At 40.9% G+C, this 20825-nt stretch overlaps 1 protein-coding gene across 4 annotated transcripts in view; it reads right to left on the reverse strand.

The window, feature by feature from the left end:
• gabbr2 (gamma-aminobutyric acid (GABA) B receptor, 2) overlaps window positions 1-20825 on the reverse strand; it is a 217689-nt gene that overhangs the window by 55527 nt on the left and 141337 nt on the right. For all 4 annotated transcript variants that reach the window (XM_034705475.1, XM_034705477.1, XM_034705476.1 and 1 more), the window contains 5 exons: window positions 16785-16865; window positions 15696-15846; window positions 15284-15416; window positions 13083-13190; window positions 9007-9129 (listed from right to left, as the gene is read on the reverse strand). In XM_034705475.1, the coding sequence (XP_034561366.1) occupies window positions 9007-9129; window positions 13083-13190; window positions 15284-15416; window positions 15696-15846; window positions 16785-16865 (596 nt within the window). The remainder of the gene's footprint in view (window positions 1-9006; window positions 9130-13082; window positions 13191-15283; window positions 15417-15695; window positions 15847-16784; window positions 16866-20825) is intronic.

Raw genomic sequence — 20825 nt, forward strand, 5'->3', positions numbered from 1 at the left:
ACTCAGATTAAGCATGACCACTTAAGATGTATTTCAAAGCAATTATTAGAAACTGACATCCTCATATTTGACCAGAAAGTTATGTTCTGGCCATCAGCTCTTCTCAAAGAGGAACATTCATCGCTGCTATAGAGTCATACCCTGGCTCTTAATCTCTCACATGTAATAAAATGCAATGACCACACCACACAGCCAGGTAAGAACATTAAACTAACTCTTAAGAACTCATAAATGTAATAAGGATGTAGAAATATCGAAAAGTAGGTAGTGTAAAATGGCCATAAAGGTTATCCTTGCTAATGGCTTAAGTAAGTGATTTAAAGGGCAAAGTACATAAAGAAATAAAGACACGCACAGCCTTAGCAGGGCAGTGGGAAACAGCTTCCAGGTGTGCCATCTTGAGTTTTGTATTTATGGCCTTTTTAGTATGTACTGCATACTTCATACTGCTTTTGAGGGTAGTATGTAGTATGACTGTTCAGTTGGATCTATTTTGAAGTATGCTTGGTCAAGCTTTGCAGGTTTTACGGTTTCGGAAAGTGACAGCCAAGCTGGCAGCGAAACTGCTTCTGTGGCATCCATTTATGATTAAAACAATTAAGAAGTGGTTTATATAGCATTCAGTGATGTTCACGGAAATGAACAGTTTCCTTTGAGATGGGTGTCGCCTCTGTAATTACTGGAAGTGACAAGATTCATCTGCGTTTATTTCCCATAACTTCACTGTAAATGTAACCGACCGTTGAAAGTCGGGTCCACACTCCAGTACAGTAGGTGGTAGTAATGCACCCAAAAAGGGAGGGCCACCCATCAGATACAAAAAAAAGATGGAGAATGCTGTGCATTGTGGGAAACAGTACAAGAAGGAGAATGGTCTGCTGCATATTGACAATTTTTCCCAAATCAGCTCGATATCCGGATAGTTTTGGCTTACTGCAGATTTTGCTCTTGTTTACATACTACATTTACATTTTGGCCAAATCAGTAAGTACTGCTAGGAGAGTAGGCGGTTTTGAAAACAGCCATGGTCTTCATGAAAGGGTCTATGTGAATTTGATGGATTCTATATTGAAGTGTTGCTATTCAGAAATGGTTTCCAAGCCTGCCCACCTAGATTATGTTGCTAGAAATTGTACTGACTGCAGAGGAGGTAGGATGTTGAAGGATTATGTATTTCATGCTTAAAGTGTAAGCAAGTTGATTTGAATACTAAGTTAACATGATTTTTTGTCCAAATATTTTTTTTATTTATTTAGTAAATCAGCAAAGAAAAACAGACTGCAGTAATTCAATGCACGGTGACACATGGACACATTTTAGTAAAACTGCAGTAACATATGGAAAAACTGGCACAGCTCTTTGAGATGATCCAAAAATCTGTACACATATATAGCTTGGCTGACCTTGTCCCACATAGAATCAGTGACGAGCAGGAAATTTACTGTCATCCACACTCGTCATCTGTCTGGCTAGAGAAACTTAGCTGGCACATGTCATCACTCCCTCTGGCTATACTTGCCACTTTTCCTCACTAACCCTCCCAACACCAGATCCTGGGTGGAACTGAGGACATGGCTGGGTGTCTGTTCCAGTCTTTATACTTGGAAACAGAGCCGGGGATGGTAATTGAGAGAAAAATGATAATGTAGAGAAAGAAACACCTGGGTAAACAACAAAGAAAAAAAGCAAGGAAAAGTGGAGAGAATGTAGAGGTAAAGTTTCAGGACAGCCTGATCCTGTGCACCTGTACTGTCGTCACAAGCTTGTTTTTCGATTTTCTTTGCTTTCTCAGCCCACTCCCAGGAGTGCAGGCTGGCCATACAAGGAAAAGCAGGAGAAATAGAATGAGATGGGAGCAGAAACTCTGAAATAAGAAGGGGTCTGCAAATAGAAAAGAGACTGGCGACATGATTGTGATGGAGAAATGTCTAACAGAGGGACAACAGGAGAGAAACATGAATGACAAAGGCTGAGAGTGAAGAGAAGTTTCCAAACCGAGCAAATTGAAATAGTGAAGAAAAACGAAAACACAATAAATGAAAGAGAGTGGATAGGACATGGGAAAGCATCATACCTAAGAGAGCAGAGTTTGGGTTAGCAGTGTGTGTTAAGACTTAAGATAAAGACATCAACTAAGGTGAGGGGCAGAAGGACAGAAAAGAAAAACAGCAAAAGCAGGTGTTTGTATTATACTTCCTTTACTTGGCTGTAAATGAATACAGACAGCACGCCTACGTCCTGGCTGATATATTGCATTTATTGTATTTTGGAACCATGATATGCAGAGGTAATCTGGCTGGTGATGCCACTGGATTGACGTCATACCTCTGCTCACGAATGCACACATTTAAATTTGCGGTAAAATGTTTAAAACTCTCAGGACAGAAGAGTACACAGCAGAACTGATTCTTGCGTCACTTTGAGGCAGAAACTCATGGTCATGGAAAAGTGAATTACTGTGTTAGTGTTTGTTATGTTTCCTCTCACCACTCTTTCGGTACTTTGCTAATACAGTTAAAAGCCTGCATTTATCAGGGGTGTCAATCATGATGTCCCATCCCTCCTTTTTCAGCATTAAATCATAACTATAACTAAACTTCTACAAAAACCGAACACCTGGACATAAATCTGCATGATAAGAACTAATTGACGACAGATTCCATATTTGTAAAAATGAATTTGTGCATCTTTTCTAGTTTGACCAATGTCTTGTCTATTAAAGAGGAGCACTTCATAACCTGCAGTGAGAGCTCTAAGTGCTATGGCTTCACTTTAGGGAAGTGGTTGTGCTGCCTATCTTCTTATATCTATCTTCTTTAAAAGCTTGCCTTCTCTTTTGTTGCCAAGAGCAAATCAGTTTTAAACCACTTTCCCATTTTCAATTAAGTATATTATATCATATTAAGTATTAACTATAAAATGTCATTTTACAGCTTATTGTCATGAGATATAGCAATACAATCTAAGCATGAGCACTGCAGATGTATTTCAATGCAATGATAAAAATGAGCAGCCCCTATTTGACCACAAAAATGATGGTCTCCCATCATCTTGCGGACATCTCATAAAGAGGAATGTTTCCAAATTAAGTGCAACTATAGAGTTAGACTTTGGCTTGCTACTGCAGAGCTATGATAACGGGAACAGATGAATGCATTTTTAAAGGACAGGGATAAACCCCCCTCCCTGCCCCTCTCTGCACACAGGTGTGTACGTCAGAGGCAGATCGGAGGGAAATCTTTGTGAGCACTCCTGAGTGAGCAGGAGGGCCGCATGAGTGTGTGTATAAACACCTTTCAGCCGGGTGCTGAAATGTGTTCTCTCATGGATGTTTGAAATCTTCTCTGCATGTGTGACAAGACGAAAGTGTGTGCCTTAACCTGCTATTTCTGTCTAACGGATCAACAGTGCAGCTCTCAACGTTATGGATGTCATAAACCGTGGCCGTTGCCATGGTGATGCCACACTGCAATATTCTTTTTTGCTACCCGCCCGCCCGCCTGCCGATGCTTGCAGCAGCTTCCAAGCCGGGAAAAAAACGACAGAGGAGGGGAGGGGAGGGAAGAGGAGACAAGAGGACAGACGAGAGTAGAGGGGGTCTGCGGCAGGATCCACCAGAATGCTAATCACGCTTTCTCGACAGTTTGTCCTTCATTATGCAGGAAACAATGCAAAGGACAACAAAGGAGGGTGATAATGTGTGTGTAAACACCCAGGCATATGTACAAAAATGCATCCATGCATGGGTGGGCACACACATTCCCCATGAATGAATACAGCCTTAAACAACACACACAAGGTCATCCTCGTGAACACGCACATACACACGGGGCAACAGACACAATAAGTAAAATTCACACATACACCGCACTCTCATGCTGCAACACACATGTGTGCAGTGACACGGCAACATATGTCAGAACTGCAAAGCTAATCTGATGCCAACCCGCAGTCTGCTCGGCTGCTGAAACATCCACGCCATTAACAAATGCTCAATTATTAACGAGCCACTAAAATGGATCTAATTGCTCACTGCAGCCCAACGTCTCCATAAGCATTCCCCAAGACATTCCTGGATCAGCCAGTTATTCCTGCTCTCCATAAGCGCTCTAGGAAAAAAAAGATACTGATATGTAGAATACCCCCTTTGCTGTAAGGATTCAGTCGTTAAAAAAAAAAAAAGCAAGGAGGAAGTGGTTGTAATTACAGTCATGGCTCAGCTGCTTTTAATCTTATCATCCTTTTATTTAACTCAGCATAAAGGTTTGGTTTTCCATACAGTACATAAAGTGCAGTTCAGAGGGCAGGCAAAGTTTAAAGAGGTTGGGGACAATGTCATGTTCTGAAACCAGCATATCATCTGCGTAGAGAAATTAAAATAAGACTCAAGGGTCAATCTCCCTTTGTTTGAGAGACTTAAAGAATTAACGGTCTGCATGATCTCTGGCCCTTTGCTTGTATTTTTGAGGGTATTAAATCAGTCATGTTCTATGAAGCATTCCACAAGGATCTATTGTCAGCCTCTTCACAGTTTCATCTCCATGCTAATGTTAATAAAGGATGCAAAGGGGGATGCCCTAGTTTTGCTAATGGTGCCTCATTAGGCTTAGCTTGCTGGATTCAGAGCACTGGGTGAGGCAGAGTGATGACTCTGCCCATGCTTAGACTGGAAAATCTTGGTAGTGAATAGCAGGAGCTTGATGTTTTTATCCAAAAATTTAAACTATAGACAGTCACCCACCAACACAAGACAAATGGCCACTATGTGTTACAACGAAGAGATGTAGAAATGCAGGAGTTCCCACTTCAGTACACGACAGTATGTTTCTCTTGATGATTTTCCTGAGTGTTTCTATCCTTTTTTTAACTCAAAAAAGCAACCACAGTTCCATCACTGTAAGCAATGTGTGAGTGACCTTGTTGCTTCTGAGTCAATAAGGAATCCCTCTAGTGCGGTAGTTCAAACAATGAATGCCATGGACGACCAAGCACTGTGACAGTTCAATAACACCAAGTTGTCGTACCGCATACTCCTGGGTGCAGCAGGTAGATACAGCTCTGTAAACCCAAGGTCAGTGGAGCTCCCAATCCACCACAGGGGGGATGAAAGTGGATGCAAAAAGGGAGGAGGAAGAGGGGAGATTCCGACAAAGACAGAGAGCAGGAGGGAAGAAGACGGAAAGAAAAAAATGAAAAAGACAACAGAGTGAAGTCACAGGGGAGGAATGGCCCACAATAACGAGGAAACACACAGACAACTGGGCAGCTAATGGCCCTTTTCCTTGGGCCAATTATTGTTAGTCAGCCGGTCAGAGCTGGCCTTTTTTGCACCCGAGGCCCTTGGGGACCATCCAGCATGGTCCCATTCCCCACCCCTGACAGGGTGTTCAAACCGAAAACTGTTTTTTTTTCTAAAGAGGGGCCACAGTTTTGACGCTTTGCCAAAGCTATTGGAGAGAAAATACATTTTTCACAGAAAGTTGACTAATTTGTTGCCTTACCTTTTTCCAAAGTTTACTCCAATGCGTTTTACCTTTAGGCTGTATAAAACATGGAGGCAGTCGCAGTGATGTCACCCATCGTTTTTGGGGGGGGTTTCTTAAGAGGCATTATGAAGCCCAAGGCATTGCAGACACCATATTGAAAATGCTGACCCAAAGTAGCTTCTGGCTAATCTAAAAACCATTTGAGGTGAAGCTGATGCTCTAGCCTAGCCTTCTGCAAAACCCACAAAACCAACACCCTGAAATTGATGAGAGACCAAAATGCAGTCTCCTTGGAATTTGGAGCCAGCCTCAAGAGAACACTCTTGATTCATTTTTCACTGGAAGTTGCTGCTTGGTTTTGACACCAGGTAGTCAAATACAGACCGATTGTCAAATGTTTTGAGCATTACCTTTAGAGGCTTGAGGTATCCTTTTAGGTCTCATGCTGGCACTTAAAGTAGTGTCAGGTGCTTGTCAAATAGAAAAAACATGTAGCATCTGTTTTAGACTAGAATAAATAGTTTGGGTCTGCTTAGTTGGGTTTGAGCGCAAAACAACACTGTTAATGTTGGGTAAAACATTTATTGTGATATCCTGGAACAGCAGTCCCCATTACAAAGATCCGGACCTGTTTCAACATTATCACAAACAGCTGTTTCTCTGAGATGCTCATATTGAAGAGAGTTAACTTTACATTTGCTTGAAAGTTTAGTGCTTATCGTTCAGATTCTGAAAGTGGCTGTGACTAAACACGGGCAAATAGTGCATTAGGAAGAGCCCAGATTTTGGTCCACATGATCCTGAATGTTTCGTTTTTGCAGGACTAATGAGTATCAAGGCCACTGCTGTGCTAACACAGTAGACTGGCTGGTTGAAGAGTGAGGTTATGTTAGGTTAGGTTATACAGTGATAATGTTGGTGTGAATAGGCCTAATTATAATTTATAAATTATATAAAGTGCCAGATGTTAATTTGTTCCACGATAATATACCTCAACTCATGTATTACCATAAATACTGTGTTTGACCATACTGTGATTTTCCTAAGCCTCCCTCTTCTTCTCACCCTCTTTCTGGGTATCTGGGTTGCCTTCTGGTTTCCGGTCCCACCTGACAAGCCCACAGGCCCCTGTGCGCAGAAAAGCTCCAGGCTGCTTCTCCCCGAGCTGAACTCCCCGGGGCCACTACTGCTGGTGCTGGCAATCTGGCAGGCTCGGCAGACATGTGGAGCCTCTGCCTCAGCGCAGGCATGCAGATCCATGACCCCAAGGGGTGGGGGGTAGACTCCCACACTGAGTGGTTAATATATGCACACTAACACTCCCCTGGCCAGGGGCTTAGAGTCTGAGAATACTCCACGAGGACCCGACTGCACACACTGACAACATTCACAAATGAATATGTTAAGCAAGGCTTTGCTACACCCTTTAGGCAGGCTTAAATATATAAGTGGCTATCATCACAAAGGAAATACAGCTTTGTCTAGAGTTGTACAAATGTGTTAAGTATACCTTCAGAGTACGCTAAAAGGAGCAAAAGAGTGTAAATAAGTCTTGCAAGATATCATGCGTCTTGTTTCTGGTTTCTTCCTCAGAGATCTCATACAGGAATCTTTTCATCAAGGACTGAGGCGGGGGGACATTTTCAGAAAGCCTGACCTGCTCCCAGTACTCTTAGATAAGCGCTATTTATCATTTCAGAGGATTTTCATTTTATTGGAGACATGAAAAAGTCAAAACTAAGTGCAAGAGGATGTCAACCTCCTTTCCATCGCCCCCGCAGCACCTTGGCAACAAGCAAGAAAACATCATGAAAGTCTTTTCAATACCATCAAAGAAACAGCCATAAAAATCTGCGATTACGTAGACCTGCTTTTCACTGCAGAGACCTTCTGATAACCTCTGTTCAGTCAAAAGGTCAATGAGGATCCAACCAACCAATGGCATCAGTTTAAGAAGAGACAGTTAACAGTGTAGTGGCTGACATACAGAAGTATAGGGGACTTTAAAGAGAACTCATTAGGAAAAAAGCTCCACTTAGCAGTAACCATGGTCTGCGGTCTTCAAAGATAAATGATTCAATTTGAGCTGCAGAGGAATAATTGCCCCTGCGTGTTTGTTGTTAGCAGCAACAGTGAAGCAAACGCATTCTCTCCTGTTCCATCGAGTTATTTGCAGCAAATAAAGGGGATGATATAAAGCAATGTAAAATAGATTTTATAATGATGTTATTGTTGCAGTAATCCTTTTATTTAATTCAACAAATACAAGTAACATTGAATAAGTAAGGCATTGAACATAACATCGGATAGCATGCTGTCTCTAAATGTATTTCTTTTCTTAAATGTATTTCTTTTCTTTAGCCTTGAATTTGCCTTCAACTTTTCTTTGTTTGACACACAGTAGACAGATGTACACTGATGCATTCAGATTTAATGAACCACAGCTGCATTTCACTTCTGACAATTCAGCTTACAGCACAGATACAGTACCCATCCCAGAAGTACAGTATCCCTCACAGCGCTAGCTCTACAACCCATTTTACCATTACACAGCATTAGCTGCCCCACAACTTAATGTGAACCCATCTTTTGTGCAGCAACTTATTAGATTGAGGAACAAATGAGCACCGCAGCCTCTTGTGTTTAACCAGTGGAACAGTGAAGCATCTATTGAACAGCATGGGCTGATTCTCTCCAAAGCAAAAAAAACCCCAAAAACACTTGACTTAAAGCTGTTTAGTATACGCAGCACAAAATCACCCTGATTCAAGCATTTAACCGGCTGTCTGCTGAACACAGTAGTGTAAAGCTGCAGAGAAAGACAGACGTACCAAGCCATACTGCATATTTTATACCTCAAAATATGCAAAAAATTAAAAACTCAATCTGCCGCTTCAGCCAAAGCGAGTAAATCCTGTAAGAAAATAAATATGCTGCTGTGTCTTGTCTCTTCACAGCCTGCATTCTTTTAAAACCACTGACAGTTTTGTGCTAATAAGTTAGAGCTAACCATAAAACGCAATCCACACACATCAAACTCTAATGCCAAAGCAGTGCATGTTTATTTTAGCCAATTTGGTGCACAGCTTCACTAATTCAGAACCAATCTCTGACAATTTTATTCTACTCTAACCAATCACATAAAGCAGAGTTCATTTCTATCCACCACGCCATCTCTCCAGCGAGGACAATGTGATGCCAAGAGCCTCTTTTCCAGCAGGCCTTGCCAATGTCTCACATCCAAGCTGGCACATGTCCGGCTATGGGGTGAGCGCAGGAGGCAGCAATGGCTCACTTCCTGACCCAAAAATAACTAGCACAACAAAAGATGCTCATGTTACAGCCTGAGGCGGACATTTTGTTTGCTTAAACTCATAATACACAGGCGGTTTTAGGGAAGAATCTGTGCCACTGGGAATCTCCCAGCTGAGGTACATCATGTTACATCAACATAATAAAAAAACACAATCAAGGCCAAGAGTAAACAAGGAGTGATACATAGATTAAAAGGCAAACTGACCTCCAAGCTGTACTCTTCAACCGTCCTCTTAAGCGGGTCAACAATCTGCCAGGTGATGAGGATGCACAGGTCGATCAGAAGCATCCCGCCGACGATGATCAACAACTTCTGGTCCTTTATGATCTGGAGGAAAGGAGATGAGGTGGCTTTTGTCAGCACCGTAGCACCATATCTTGTATGTGTGTCTGTAGAGCCGCTTTAAACCCATTCCTTATTGACCAATGTAATCTAGTGATTCTTATCCCATCTGAGGACTGAGAGCCCTGCTGGTTTCATCCTAACCATCTAATCAGGCACTGATAACAATGCATCCAGCTTCAATTAACCACCTACAGGAAAGGCAACCAGCCAAATGTCCAAGAGTAGCGATGTATTGGTCGCAAACATGTGAGGCGGTCTTTGAGCCAATTCCTTTAGGCAAAAAACAGAGCAAGGATTTGGTCCGAGGCAGATTTTTCTTTTTTGTTTTTTTTTAACTAACTATGGAAAACTGAAACACGACAGAAAAAACCTTGTAGTGTGTTTGTTAAAGATTATCCAGATATGTCTTACTCCCGTCATACAATTTAGGACCAGTTGTCTAAATTGAAATCACATGCTGTGTCAAACATTTTCACATTATCTATTAATTTCGACTAATATTAGGGAATTATAATTAGTTCATATATTTATTAACTAAGACATGTACTTATATACCAATAATGGATTTGGCTGAATGATAAAAAGTCAGTATGTTGTTCTATAGAAAAGTACAAATCTATGCTAAGCTAAGCACATGTGGCGGTGTTGTAATCGAGTCATCAAACCTCGAGTCCAGGTACAGTTTTGAGTCTGCTGTGTCCAAGTCCTTGTACAAGCTGCAAGCACTACAGTATGAGTACAGTCCCATTACCTGTGTGCAAGTCTGAGTCTATTAAAGTTTTTTTTTCCTGTTTTCTACCTTTTACATGTTGAACATGTTACACTGTCTTTCTTGCATTTGCAGTAAAATCTATAATAGCAATACACGTGATTCGTGGCACCTATTCCAGCATACTGGCAGTAACTGCTGAACAAGATAGAACATGAACGTGCATGCAGATGCTTACGACTTAATGAAGTTAATGCTCAAGCCAAAGTTCAGGTACTAGTCATCAGTGCTTGAGTCCAAGTTGAGTAACAAGTCCTGAAAATCAGTGCTCGAGTCCGAGTCCTAGATTCGAGAACTAAAACACATCTATGTAGAATATTTAGAAGATTGTACTTCATTGGTCCAAAACTTGGCTCCATTGTGGGATATTCAGTTCATCATGCAAACCAACAGGCCAGGATCTTGTTTCTTTGTGGCAGGAAACGTGCAAAAGATCCACCAAACAGGAGCCTATGCTGTGAACCACTAAAGCTCCTCTTTTGTACCGTGAACTTTAGAGGGATGAAAGCCGTGGCCTGTTTGTGATCTTTATTTTTAATAGCGTTTGACTGGCTGGAACGCAGCATCAAAGGAAAGGTCAGGGAACACAGGCTGGGCTCTGTTTGGAGAGTATCACATAGCCCAGATGCAGCACAGTGGGCTCCATCCGCTGGTGGGCTCAAGATGAGATGCATGAGGGGATTGTTTTTTGATGTGGGCTCTTTTGATGGTGTTAGCATTGAACAAATATAGGCAAGGCAAGAAGAGGGTTTCTTCTTTGGTGAATACTGAGATGTTCCTGTTTAGAGTTTAGAGGAAGGTACACGCAGAGCAGAGTAAAGAGTGGTGTCCAGCATATTAAAAATAACTGAAGCCAAGATGGATAATAATTTAAAAAGTTTTATATACATTTAAATTAGTTCTGGTCAAATATATTTGGTACAACTTACTAGAGCTACTATTAACCTACATAGTATGCATTTGTAAAAAAGTCATGTAATTATATGGTATTTTAGGGTAGTTACGATCAATCCAACTGTGACAAGTTTCCCTGCCAGCTGAATCTGTCAGGCAAACTATGTAATGGCTCTAAATTACCTGAAGTGTGATCTACTGTTTTCCTTCACCAAGTAATATTGGCACTCTTCAAAATTGGTTGGAGTCTTGTGCCTCTGAGTTTACTGATTAATCTAACTGAGGAAAACAGAGTGTGAAAAACACTGAATGCGCACATGCCCTTGGACAAACAGAGTAGAAATATAGAGATAAATATGTTTCTCTAGTCTATATTAATAAGCCAAGTCGGTGCACTGATCATGAGATATGATCTAAACTCTGAAAAAAAGACTAGAGACCTAGAGTTACATTATTTTCTGTTGTACAAATTGGTTGTAACATTTACATAACCTTGCTAAAGTATAACGATGTGGCTAAACTTTAAGAGGTCTTATCAACAGTGTTCTACAAGTGATCTATCAAGGTCCAAGAAATAGTGCACACTTAACGTGTGTACATGCAATACCTATATGTACACACAATCATGCGTGTGTGACCTCTGTATACATGCATGCAAGTGAAATAAGCTTATGGATACTTTGTGTTTGCTTCATGCCTTCATTGTGTACCATGGTTATCATGCATGTGGATTCAGCAATGTGTCACTAAGGACTGCACAGAAAATTACAAATATAAGTAAGACTGACATGCAGCTGCTGCAGAAACCTGAGGCTGAGAGGTAATATTTACTCAGTTTGTGGGCTTATATGTGCTTGTGGTGTCTGCTTGTGTGTATTTAGAGGTGGATATTGATTGAGAGTCCCATCCCCCACCCTAACATCACACGCGCTGTCCATGTCTTGGAGCTCTTTAAGAATTGAAGGAGTGCAGGTCATAGTCCGTTGAGAGGAACCTTTATTGAACACACCTCTGATTTACAATCGGTGCTCTCCAGTACGAGGAAAAATATAGGGGAAGGCTGGGGGAGGATGTGATGGATGCTGGAACGGGCCGATGTGTTAGAAGAAAAGATGGCTAACACTCACTCGTTCCTCACGCCGTGAAGGCGGTTAACAAGGACTTCAGGGCACCTAAAGCAAATAAGCTGCAGTCAAAGTACCTGCACTCACTTTGAGGTTTTTTTTTGTGTGTTTTGCAAATAAAACAGAGGTTTGAGACCTGAAATTAGCAGTATGGGTCAAAATATGTGATGATCTTGTGTCTCAGAACTGCAGAGGAAACTCAAGCAGCTTTTCATCTTTTAACCTGTAATCTAAGTTATCTTTCTACCAATTGCCCTCTTTTTCCAGGGTTGTTTTCGCAGTATCCAACCTACTTTCTCTACTGTTTGTGCCACACTGTTTGTCTTGTCCCTTTTCTCTGCCCTGCTTTGCCTTCCTCCTTCTGCCACCCCACCCTCCACCCTCCCTTCTGCCACTAAAGCTCTCCACCCTCTCCAACTCTTTGATCCATCCCTCTCTTCCTGCTTTCTCTCTCTCTCTGGCAGGCCACCCACACTTCTTCCAATATGCAAGAGGGTGAGAGAGAGAGACAAAGAGAGGGGGGGGGATCTATAAATACAAAAAGGCCAACCAGTTACAACATTCAGTGTGCCCGGCACCAATTTATATAACTGGGCCAGTGAAACAGATTGTGTCAGATGTTTAAAAGCCATTCGTATTTCAGATTTTTTTCTTTATTTTTAACAGAGGAGATTCTGAAAGCAGGTGCCAGGGGCTGCCAGTCTTTTAGCGTGTTTGTTATAAAGCATGAGTAAGAATACAATCACCCACACACCAGTGTTTGGCTCTTGAGAGGCATGTGAGGCTTCCAGGATAAGGCTGTCAGGTTTACACGTTTCAATGGAGATTTTTGTGGTTTTATGGACTGTTAGTCATCATATCCGGCAGATGTACATGGTGTGATAAGAAATGGAAGGTTTCACAGGCAGATTTTACCAGTAGAAATGATATGTACCTATGTATAATAGTGACTCACAAGGAAAGCACCAAGAAGCACTTCTCTTTGTAGCAGGTGCGTCATAATTTGAACAATCAAATGTATCAGTAAAGGGAGTTTCTTCCCTGGCCTTTAAAAATCTGAAGATATGGAAATTACATTTGAATCACTCAGAGTTCCTCTCATATGTCTCTTGTGTATTCCTTATAAAGCATGAGGGATTTTTCCTTACCTTCTTCTTCATCTTCACATTTTTGAAGATGGCGTGCACCCTCCAGGTCTTGGCAAACATGGCGCCAAAAGCTGTTGTGTATCCAACAATGAGGATCCATGTCCGAACCTATCAGAGCAACAGCAACACCATAACAGTGTCAGGTTTTAAACTGGTGATCAAGGCTTAAAACAACATCAGATCTGACAGGTATTTGCATTTCTTCCCGAGATTCATTCAAAATAGCACCGTGAAACAATCTAAAAATAAAAGGCTGTCAGATTTATTCTTGATCTCTAAGTATGGACTTCTGGGAGAACGCCCCGGACCGTTGGAAGCTGTCACACTCCTGAGAGTGTTTCATCATAATGAGAGACAAAAAGAAGACCTCTTACTGCTTTGGCACAAAGGACACTGCTGACGTGTTTTAGAAGATTAGAATTTGAATATAAATGATAAAATCCTAAAATAGCTACAAAAGGCTTTTTTATTCTGTGTGTGTTTGACTTCTCACTTAACTTCTATGCGTGTGAACCCTCTCTGCAGCACACACACATTTACACTTTGCCTTCTTTACATGCCCATCTCAGCCAAATGTAGAAAACAATAAAGCCAGGCAGGGCTTGGTTAAACAAGACTTTTAAAAAAACAATTACACCATCTATTCTCTAGGAAAGAAGCACATATTGATTGGAGTTGAATGCGTCAACCTCTGTGCTCCTCTGCTGACCTCTTCTGAAGTGACGAGCTTTGTATCAGCAAGGTGGTGGCAGCTTGAGACGTGCCCTGACTCACATTACTCTGCCGTGTGTCTGTGTCTGTGTCTGGGAGGGTGGTATTTCAGTGGAAACTGGTTATCACTGTAATCAAAACTCTTTAATTAATCCAGCATCTGCACAGTCAGTAATGTTACCTGGGGGAAGACACTTAAAGTGCTCAATGTGAGCAAGAAACCAAAATTAGATTCAGTCAGATAATAGAGTTAGTATCATAGAGCATGAAATGAGAGTTACTGCAGTATTCTCCATATGTTTTATTCATTCTAAAAATACAAGAGGAAAAACCAAACATTTCAATAATGGACTGCCATGTAAATATGATATCTGAACATGTTACTAATTAATAGCATCATATGGTGTTGTAGAACTTGACGGTCTCAAGGGACATCTCTGCCCTGTTTCTGAATTCGCTTCATCCTTTCTCTGTCATGACAAGGTTTGGATGAAAATAAATTAAATCTAGATTTCAAAGCTAGACAGGTCTAAAGATATGTGTTTTATGTTAACTAAACCATTGCCAATCATGATGGCACACTTGCTGGATAGTTTATAGAACATTCTGTGAATGATACTTTAAATAATTCTTTTTTTTTCACTTCTTTGGTAAAAAATATTTTAAAAACTGATCATCACCCTCACTAGTCAGTCACCAGAATAACAAGCCCATTAAGCAATCTATTTATATCTACGTTACTGCAGGCCAAAAATGCAAGTCGTTTGTTGTGTCTAAGCTGTAGCACGGTAACCTACTACTAGCTGGGGCTGTAGGTGCAGTTAATGGCCACTGCCATAATCCTTAAATGCTCTACTACCCAGATGTTAACAAACACAGATGACGGATAACACCTCGGAACAGTTGGCAGCTGGCAATAATTTGATCTAGGAAATGGAAAAAAAGTTGTGTGTGGGCTGTAGATGCGTAGCAAGCACAGGAAAGTAGACCTAATCCTGCATTGAGGCCCATAGGATGGTGGTACTAGTATCACTAACATTAGGCACACACCCAAACAAATATGAACTTGTTTACTGGCAATTCAGTGATGGTATCTTCATTAGTATTTTCTTACCTTTAGACTAGTAGGCTAGTTAAAATGTAAACTTCTGTTCAAATGAATACGAAACTAGCTGTTTCCTCACATACAGTGAAAGAGTTTAAGCATTTATTTGGATTCCGATCCATCAGATCTATTTGAGAGGTACCAATTATATTAATATTTCTGATTCCTCTCATTTGTTTCACACAATGTGGGACTCACACTGGTCTAGTCTTGTCTTTGCCTTGACTAAGCCTTACCCTACTATCATGTCAAAACCTTGTTCTTGGTGATTACTCCAGTTACATTGTTTTGGCTACAACACCACTGTCTAACTCTAAAAGGATCAAATCTGTCAGTTATTGAATTCTACTTTATGATGTTTATGAGAAGTTTCAAGAGAACTCACAGTGCAAAGAGTCTCAAATTCTTTGTCAGAGACAAAACCTCCATCCAGACCAAACAGGAAGATGGAGGCATAGGATAGCAGGCCTCCCAGGATGATCAAGTTGTTCATGTAGGGACTGGACATCTTGATAAGTCTGGAAGGAGAAACATTACAATAGATTCAAATAGAATGGTACTATTTTGGTATGGAGGAGAGAGATATGTATAATAATGTTCCTGCAGAAGGTTTATCATCATTTCTTCATTCTAAAGCCACTCAATCTCCTCTGATTTCCCAGGCATTCATTCATCCCTCTCATCTGTGTCCCTGAACACCCCCCTTCATTTGCTTTCCTGCCACACCTTACATTTATGTAGTCCACCTCCACCCTTCCTCGTCCTCTTGTTCTCAAAGCTGAATGCTGATTACTGACCTGTGATTCCGGTTCTTGATGTTGAAGAAGAGGAAGGCTCCTGCCATTAGCATGCCCAGTATGGTGATGGTTGACAGGATACTGTAGAGAGGCACGTTGATGTGGCGCCGCTGCAGACGCACAAATGTACGATCTTTTGGAGGCTCTACGCCTGAAAGAAAAACGAGAACATGTGATAAAGAAAGAGATTTCACTGAAGACAACCTTTAAAAATAAGTGAACCTCAAACAAAAGTGAGTAGCATTGCTTTATCAAATGTTGATTTCATGGTATACTTGGTGATCTAAATTACAGAGTACATGAACAAAAGTGGATTCTTTGGACGGGTTCACTCTCTCCAGAGAGGTTTCTTTCTCCATTCTGACAACTCAAGCCAGCCTCTTTCAAATCTTTCTCTATTCATCCAGACAAAAATAGTGACAGTGTGGCAGGCATTCAGTTATTTGAGACCCATTTCCTGGTCCACAGTTCCCCCTGGTTGAGTGCATGTCTCTCTATGCACCGCAGTTAAGTTATTGTGGTCAGACTCTGCACTTTCTTATCTTTGGCTCTATTTTTCACCTGCCAGTGTGCCAATCGATCGCATGGCATCATCTTACATGTCTCCTCTTACTGTGGTCAGGGATGTGGAAACAAGCGTCTTAGATGTTACTGTTCAAGGCTTTCTCAATGTGGGGCAAAGCAGAGAAGATGGAGGAAGACTGGGAGGGTGGTTAAGGGGAGAAGAGCCAGGGGAATCGAACAAATTACAAAGTATGTCAACACAAGCAAACACGCAAGGGGTGAAAAATGGAATGGTGAATAATTTATTACAGAGAGGACAGTTCAGAGTGGTAAAGCAGAGTGGCCAGTCCCTATGCACGGTGGTGGTGGTAGTGGTGGTAGTGTCTGAGTTTGTGTGTGTGCTTAACAGAGTTTAGGTTCAAGTGGACCAGAGTGGTGAGTGCTGCAGTGGTAAGTGATGGGCCTTTAACATGCAGTATAAATAAACACACGACAGATGCATCAGGACACCTGGTTCTTGTGTCACTCAGTCAATGCTCAGTTACACACTAATGTGGGCTTTTGCACATGTATACATATTCTTACCTTGAAACCTTATGGAGTTGTTGATGAGGTCCAGCACATCAGCAATGGCATTGTACTCTCCAACCTTCACTTCTTGGCCCTCTGTTGAAAAAACAAACAAACATGTATAGACGTTAAAAAACAGGAGTTTACCTAAAACTACTTCCTGGATGCTGACAGTCTTTGGACTGACATTACTCCCTCAAAGCCATATAAGCCTGCTAAGTCAAATGGTCCTTAGACAAAAAAACATAGGCATGCTGCTGACCCTTTCAGCAAAAGAGGCCATTTGTGCTAAATGTTAGCATCAGTATGCTAGCATGCTAATAATGACCTTGTGCCAATTTCTAGCAGATATGCTGTTTATCATGGTACAGAAATGGATTAGCATGCTAACATCAGCTTATTAGGACTGAACACGACACATAGCTAAAGCAGATGGGTATTTCAACAGTTCTTAAGGTTTTTGTTTTTGAGTCAAAGGTGTGATAAAGCTACGTTTTGAGCAGATGAAAGATAGAGTAATAGTTAATGTATCAACAAAGTTGTTACAACATGACTGAACAGAACATACAAATTTGTACTAAATGTCATAGCAATGAATCACATAGTTGTTGAAACATTTTGCTCAAAAACACTACTACGTAGCTGAAATACTTTGCCTGTAAGAAGCAGAAGTATGTCCAACATTTTTTCAATTCATTAAGCGGATATGTGGATATGTTTTTTACCTAGATTGGAGTGATGGCTTGACCAACAAACAAACTAATACAACAGATGCTACCATCCCTCCAGATATGCAGCTTGCAAGTCTAAAAACAACATTTTTGTAGGGTATTAAGGCCAACAGCCAAACAATTAGTTTTATGATTACACCAGTGTTTGATTTTCTTGCATCATTCTCTAGTTGGTCATGTGAAATATTTATGTTGACAGCTTTGATTAGGAAATTATTAAAGGCTAAAACTATGGATCATTAATACGAAGAAATTTGATGAGTGTATTACATGCAGCACCAGTGAGTTTTAATTGGGGAAAATGTAACAGAGGTAGTACATCGTATTCAAACATTAATTGGACACCCTGAAGGCCCAGCTTTTAGCTTCACACACTGGCACAGGGCTACTGAGACCTTTAAATCACAGCGTCTCCCAAAACTCATTAGCAATTTAAGAACATATCTCAAACATATTATTTCAGAGCACCCAGTGAGAGTGTCTTTTAAGATGCTCCATCAGAAGCTTTCAAATGCAGCTTAATATGGTACAGAAACAGTCTTCTTGTTTTCCGCAATAGCAATTATTGTTTTATTTTACCTCAAGGAAACCTTAAGAGCAATAAGAGCAGATATTACAGAAAACAGCTGTGATAGCACCGGGCAGGGACATAAAAAACTCAAACGTAGAAAGAGCTGTGCACTCCATCAAAAGAATGTTCAGCTTATGTCAAAGGGGCTAAACAAATGCAACTGTCTATCCATTTACACTGCAATATACATTGTTTCTATCATTTTCAAGAAACAGCAAGGTGGTTTTGAATGGCTGTACACTCCACCCTAAAAAACTGTCTCTGTGTTGTTCAGCACAACACAGCTCAACACAGCTATTTCAGGATTGAGTGTTTTCTCTTTTAGAAACAAGTATGAGTCCCTGAGGTGTAATATTGGAGGAAGCATGACCTTGTCAGACAAACCTGGGCCTTCTCTCTGCTTCACTCATGAAGATTACTCACTTAGAGTATACACCCGGGAGGAGAGAAGAAGAAGAGAGGACAAATTATTCTGATTCTTTTTTTTAGTACCCACTATAAACAACCTGCAATTTCTCCTGGTGTGCAAGCAAAAATCTCTCCCTGTTATCACTCTTCTAGGCCCACTGAACTCCTCAGCAACATTGTCCTTGACGAGCGAAATGACAGATAACATCAGCTATTGCGGCATCACAGAGCGTCACGTTCCCCACTCTGCTACGCTCCGTGAATCACCTCACTTGATCTCCAGTTCTGGAATCAAAGCATCAGGATCTGTGTTGAAAATGTACGACAGGCTGTATGCGACAATCTTGGAACTGTCTATTTTCTACTGTATGCAAAGGAAATGAGGATAACCATATAGGATCAATAACCCTTTTTACCTTGACCACATCCTTTGGTAAGATCTGTGTAAGAGATTGTAAATCAGCACTCTTCCTTTGAGATGTTAAATACTCTCCCAGTGCTGTTTCCTCAGGGATTATTGATGGCTGTATAGCAGGCTGTTAAAGTCAACCTGTCGCTCAGCCAGGACAACAACATTTCAGGCCTTTTTGTTTATTCAATTACTTTAAACAACTGTTAATTCCAAATTTACCTTCCCAATGGAAAAATGTTCAAAACTCATCTCATCATTAGGCTAAAAAATTGACGTGCCTTTCTTATCTTTTAATGCACATGGGTTATGCAGTTTGTTTTAGCCCATAGATGCCCTTCTGCTGCGGCAAATACCTATCAGTACATAAATCTTCAGGTGGAGATAGTCCTGAATGAACACACTTTTAAGTCTAATTTGAATATCAGAATCAAAAACAACTTGGCAGAAGTATTCTTTATCAAATTCTGTGAATACTGATTAACTCTTAATATACAAAACAGCAAGTATAATTTTGTCTACAGTTTTTAAAAGTCTACATCTTAATAGGAATGAATAAGTTAAGGGCTTGACGACTAGGGTATTGTCACTTTCGTGATATTGCAAGGACAAAAGTGCCTTGATGCCATCATGGACCTGTGATGATATTGTACGAAAAGACAGGTCTTCCGGGCAAAAAGTTTAGTTTTGTTTTTAGCTGTAGCAGAGGGAAGTGGGAACTACACCGACCATTGTCAAATGCGTGCCTATCATCCTTTTACACTCTGCTCGCTGCCTGAGATGTAGTTTATTGAAAACAACATGCAGACACTGTCAGACTGCAGTGAGCTACAAGTTGGGGAATTTCAGTAATATGAGAAGCCACCCTGGAAAGATTCGAGAATATGCAAAGAAAAAATTAAGCCAGACCAAAAGACCTAAAATCCCCATAAGAGGGCAAGTGCTCAAAGGTCACAAGACATACCCCTGACTATAAAGCCAAAGATCTACAGCAATTTTCTCTGTTCAACTACGAAGGATTCAGAAAGTTAGTAAAAACGATGAAGCCAAAGTAAAATTCCCATCACAACCATTCTTAAGTCAAACACTATATTTGTCAACCATTGTCTCTAAAAAGAGACAAAAGAGGCTAAAGTTACGTAGAGCCTCAAGCAAGAAGGGCGCATCTCACTTACCATAGATGGGTGGACTTCACAAGCTTTTTTTCCTTAGCCTTCATTTATCTTTTTCTTTTTTGAAATGTTGCAATAAATATCCTATGGCCAGTGGCTGTTCTAGACCCGTTTTACTGGGGGAGCCAGGCTGGGGCCAAGGGTGTTGTCAGAGGGACACATTCAGCCCTGACAAAAGAGACTGAAAAGGGCGAGGACTGGCTGAGAACAAACTAGCAAAACATCAGTGCATCCCTATATACTAGACACATCTACAACTGTGTACTATATTAAAATGCAGACTGACAGCAGCTGTTTGGCTGTTTACACTCAACATGAGTCCCTAAGTGCTCTAAGGGACTGGAACCAAGTGCCACACGCATGTGTTCCGCCTGTAACATTGGCACGATACCGAAGCTTTTTTTATTGTATAATATCTGTTTGGTGTGGAGGGGGGGGCCACAGGGGGGTCCAGGTTCAGTTTTACAGGGGCACTGGCCCCTGTTGGCCCCTCCCTAGAACCGCCACTGCATACGGCAGGCTTGTTATCGTGATGTTATTGTGTCAGATTTCAATAACATTACAGCCCATTATAGACATTTATTTTTATGTTCATATTATTGTTAACTAAACTGATATAATTTTGGTGTTGAATAATTCTATCAGAATCTGAATCAGGGTTATTGTAAAGATGGTTTATACATACAAGGATGTTGTAGTACAAATCAATGATAAAAGAAGTAGAACAAATAAATACAGAGCTGGTGGGCAGCAGTTCTCTTACTG

This window comes from Notolabrus celidotus, chromosome 16, assembly GCF_009762535.1.
Source record: "Notolabrus celidotus isolate fNotCel1 chromosome 16, fNotCel1.pri, whole genome shotgun sequence".
NCBI classification, from domain to species: domain Eukaryota; kingdom Metazoa; phylum Chordata; class Actinopteri; order Labriformes; family Labridae; genus Notolabrus; species Notolabrus celidotus.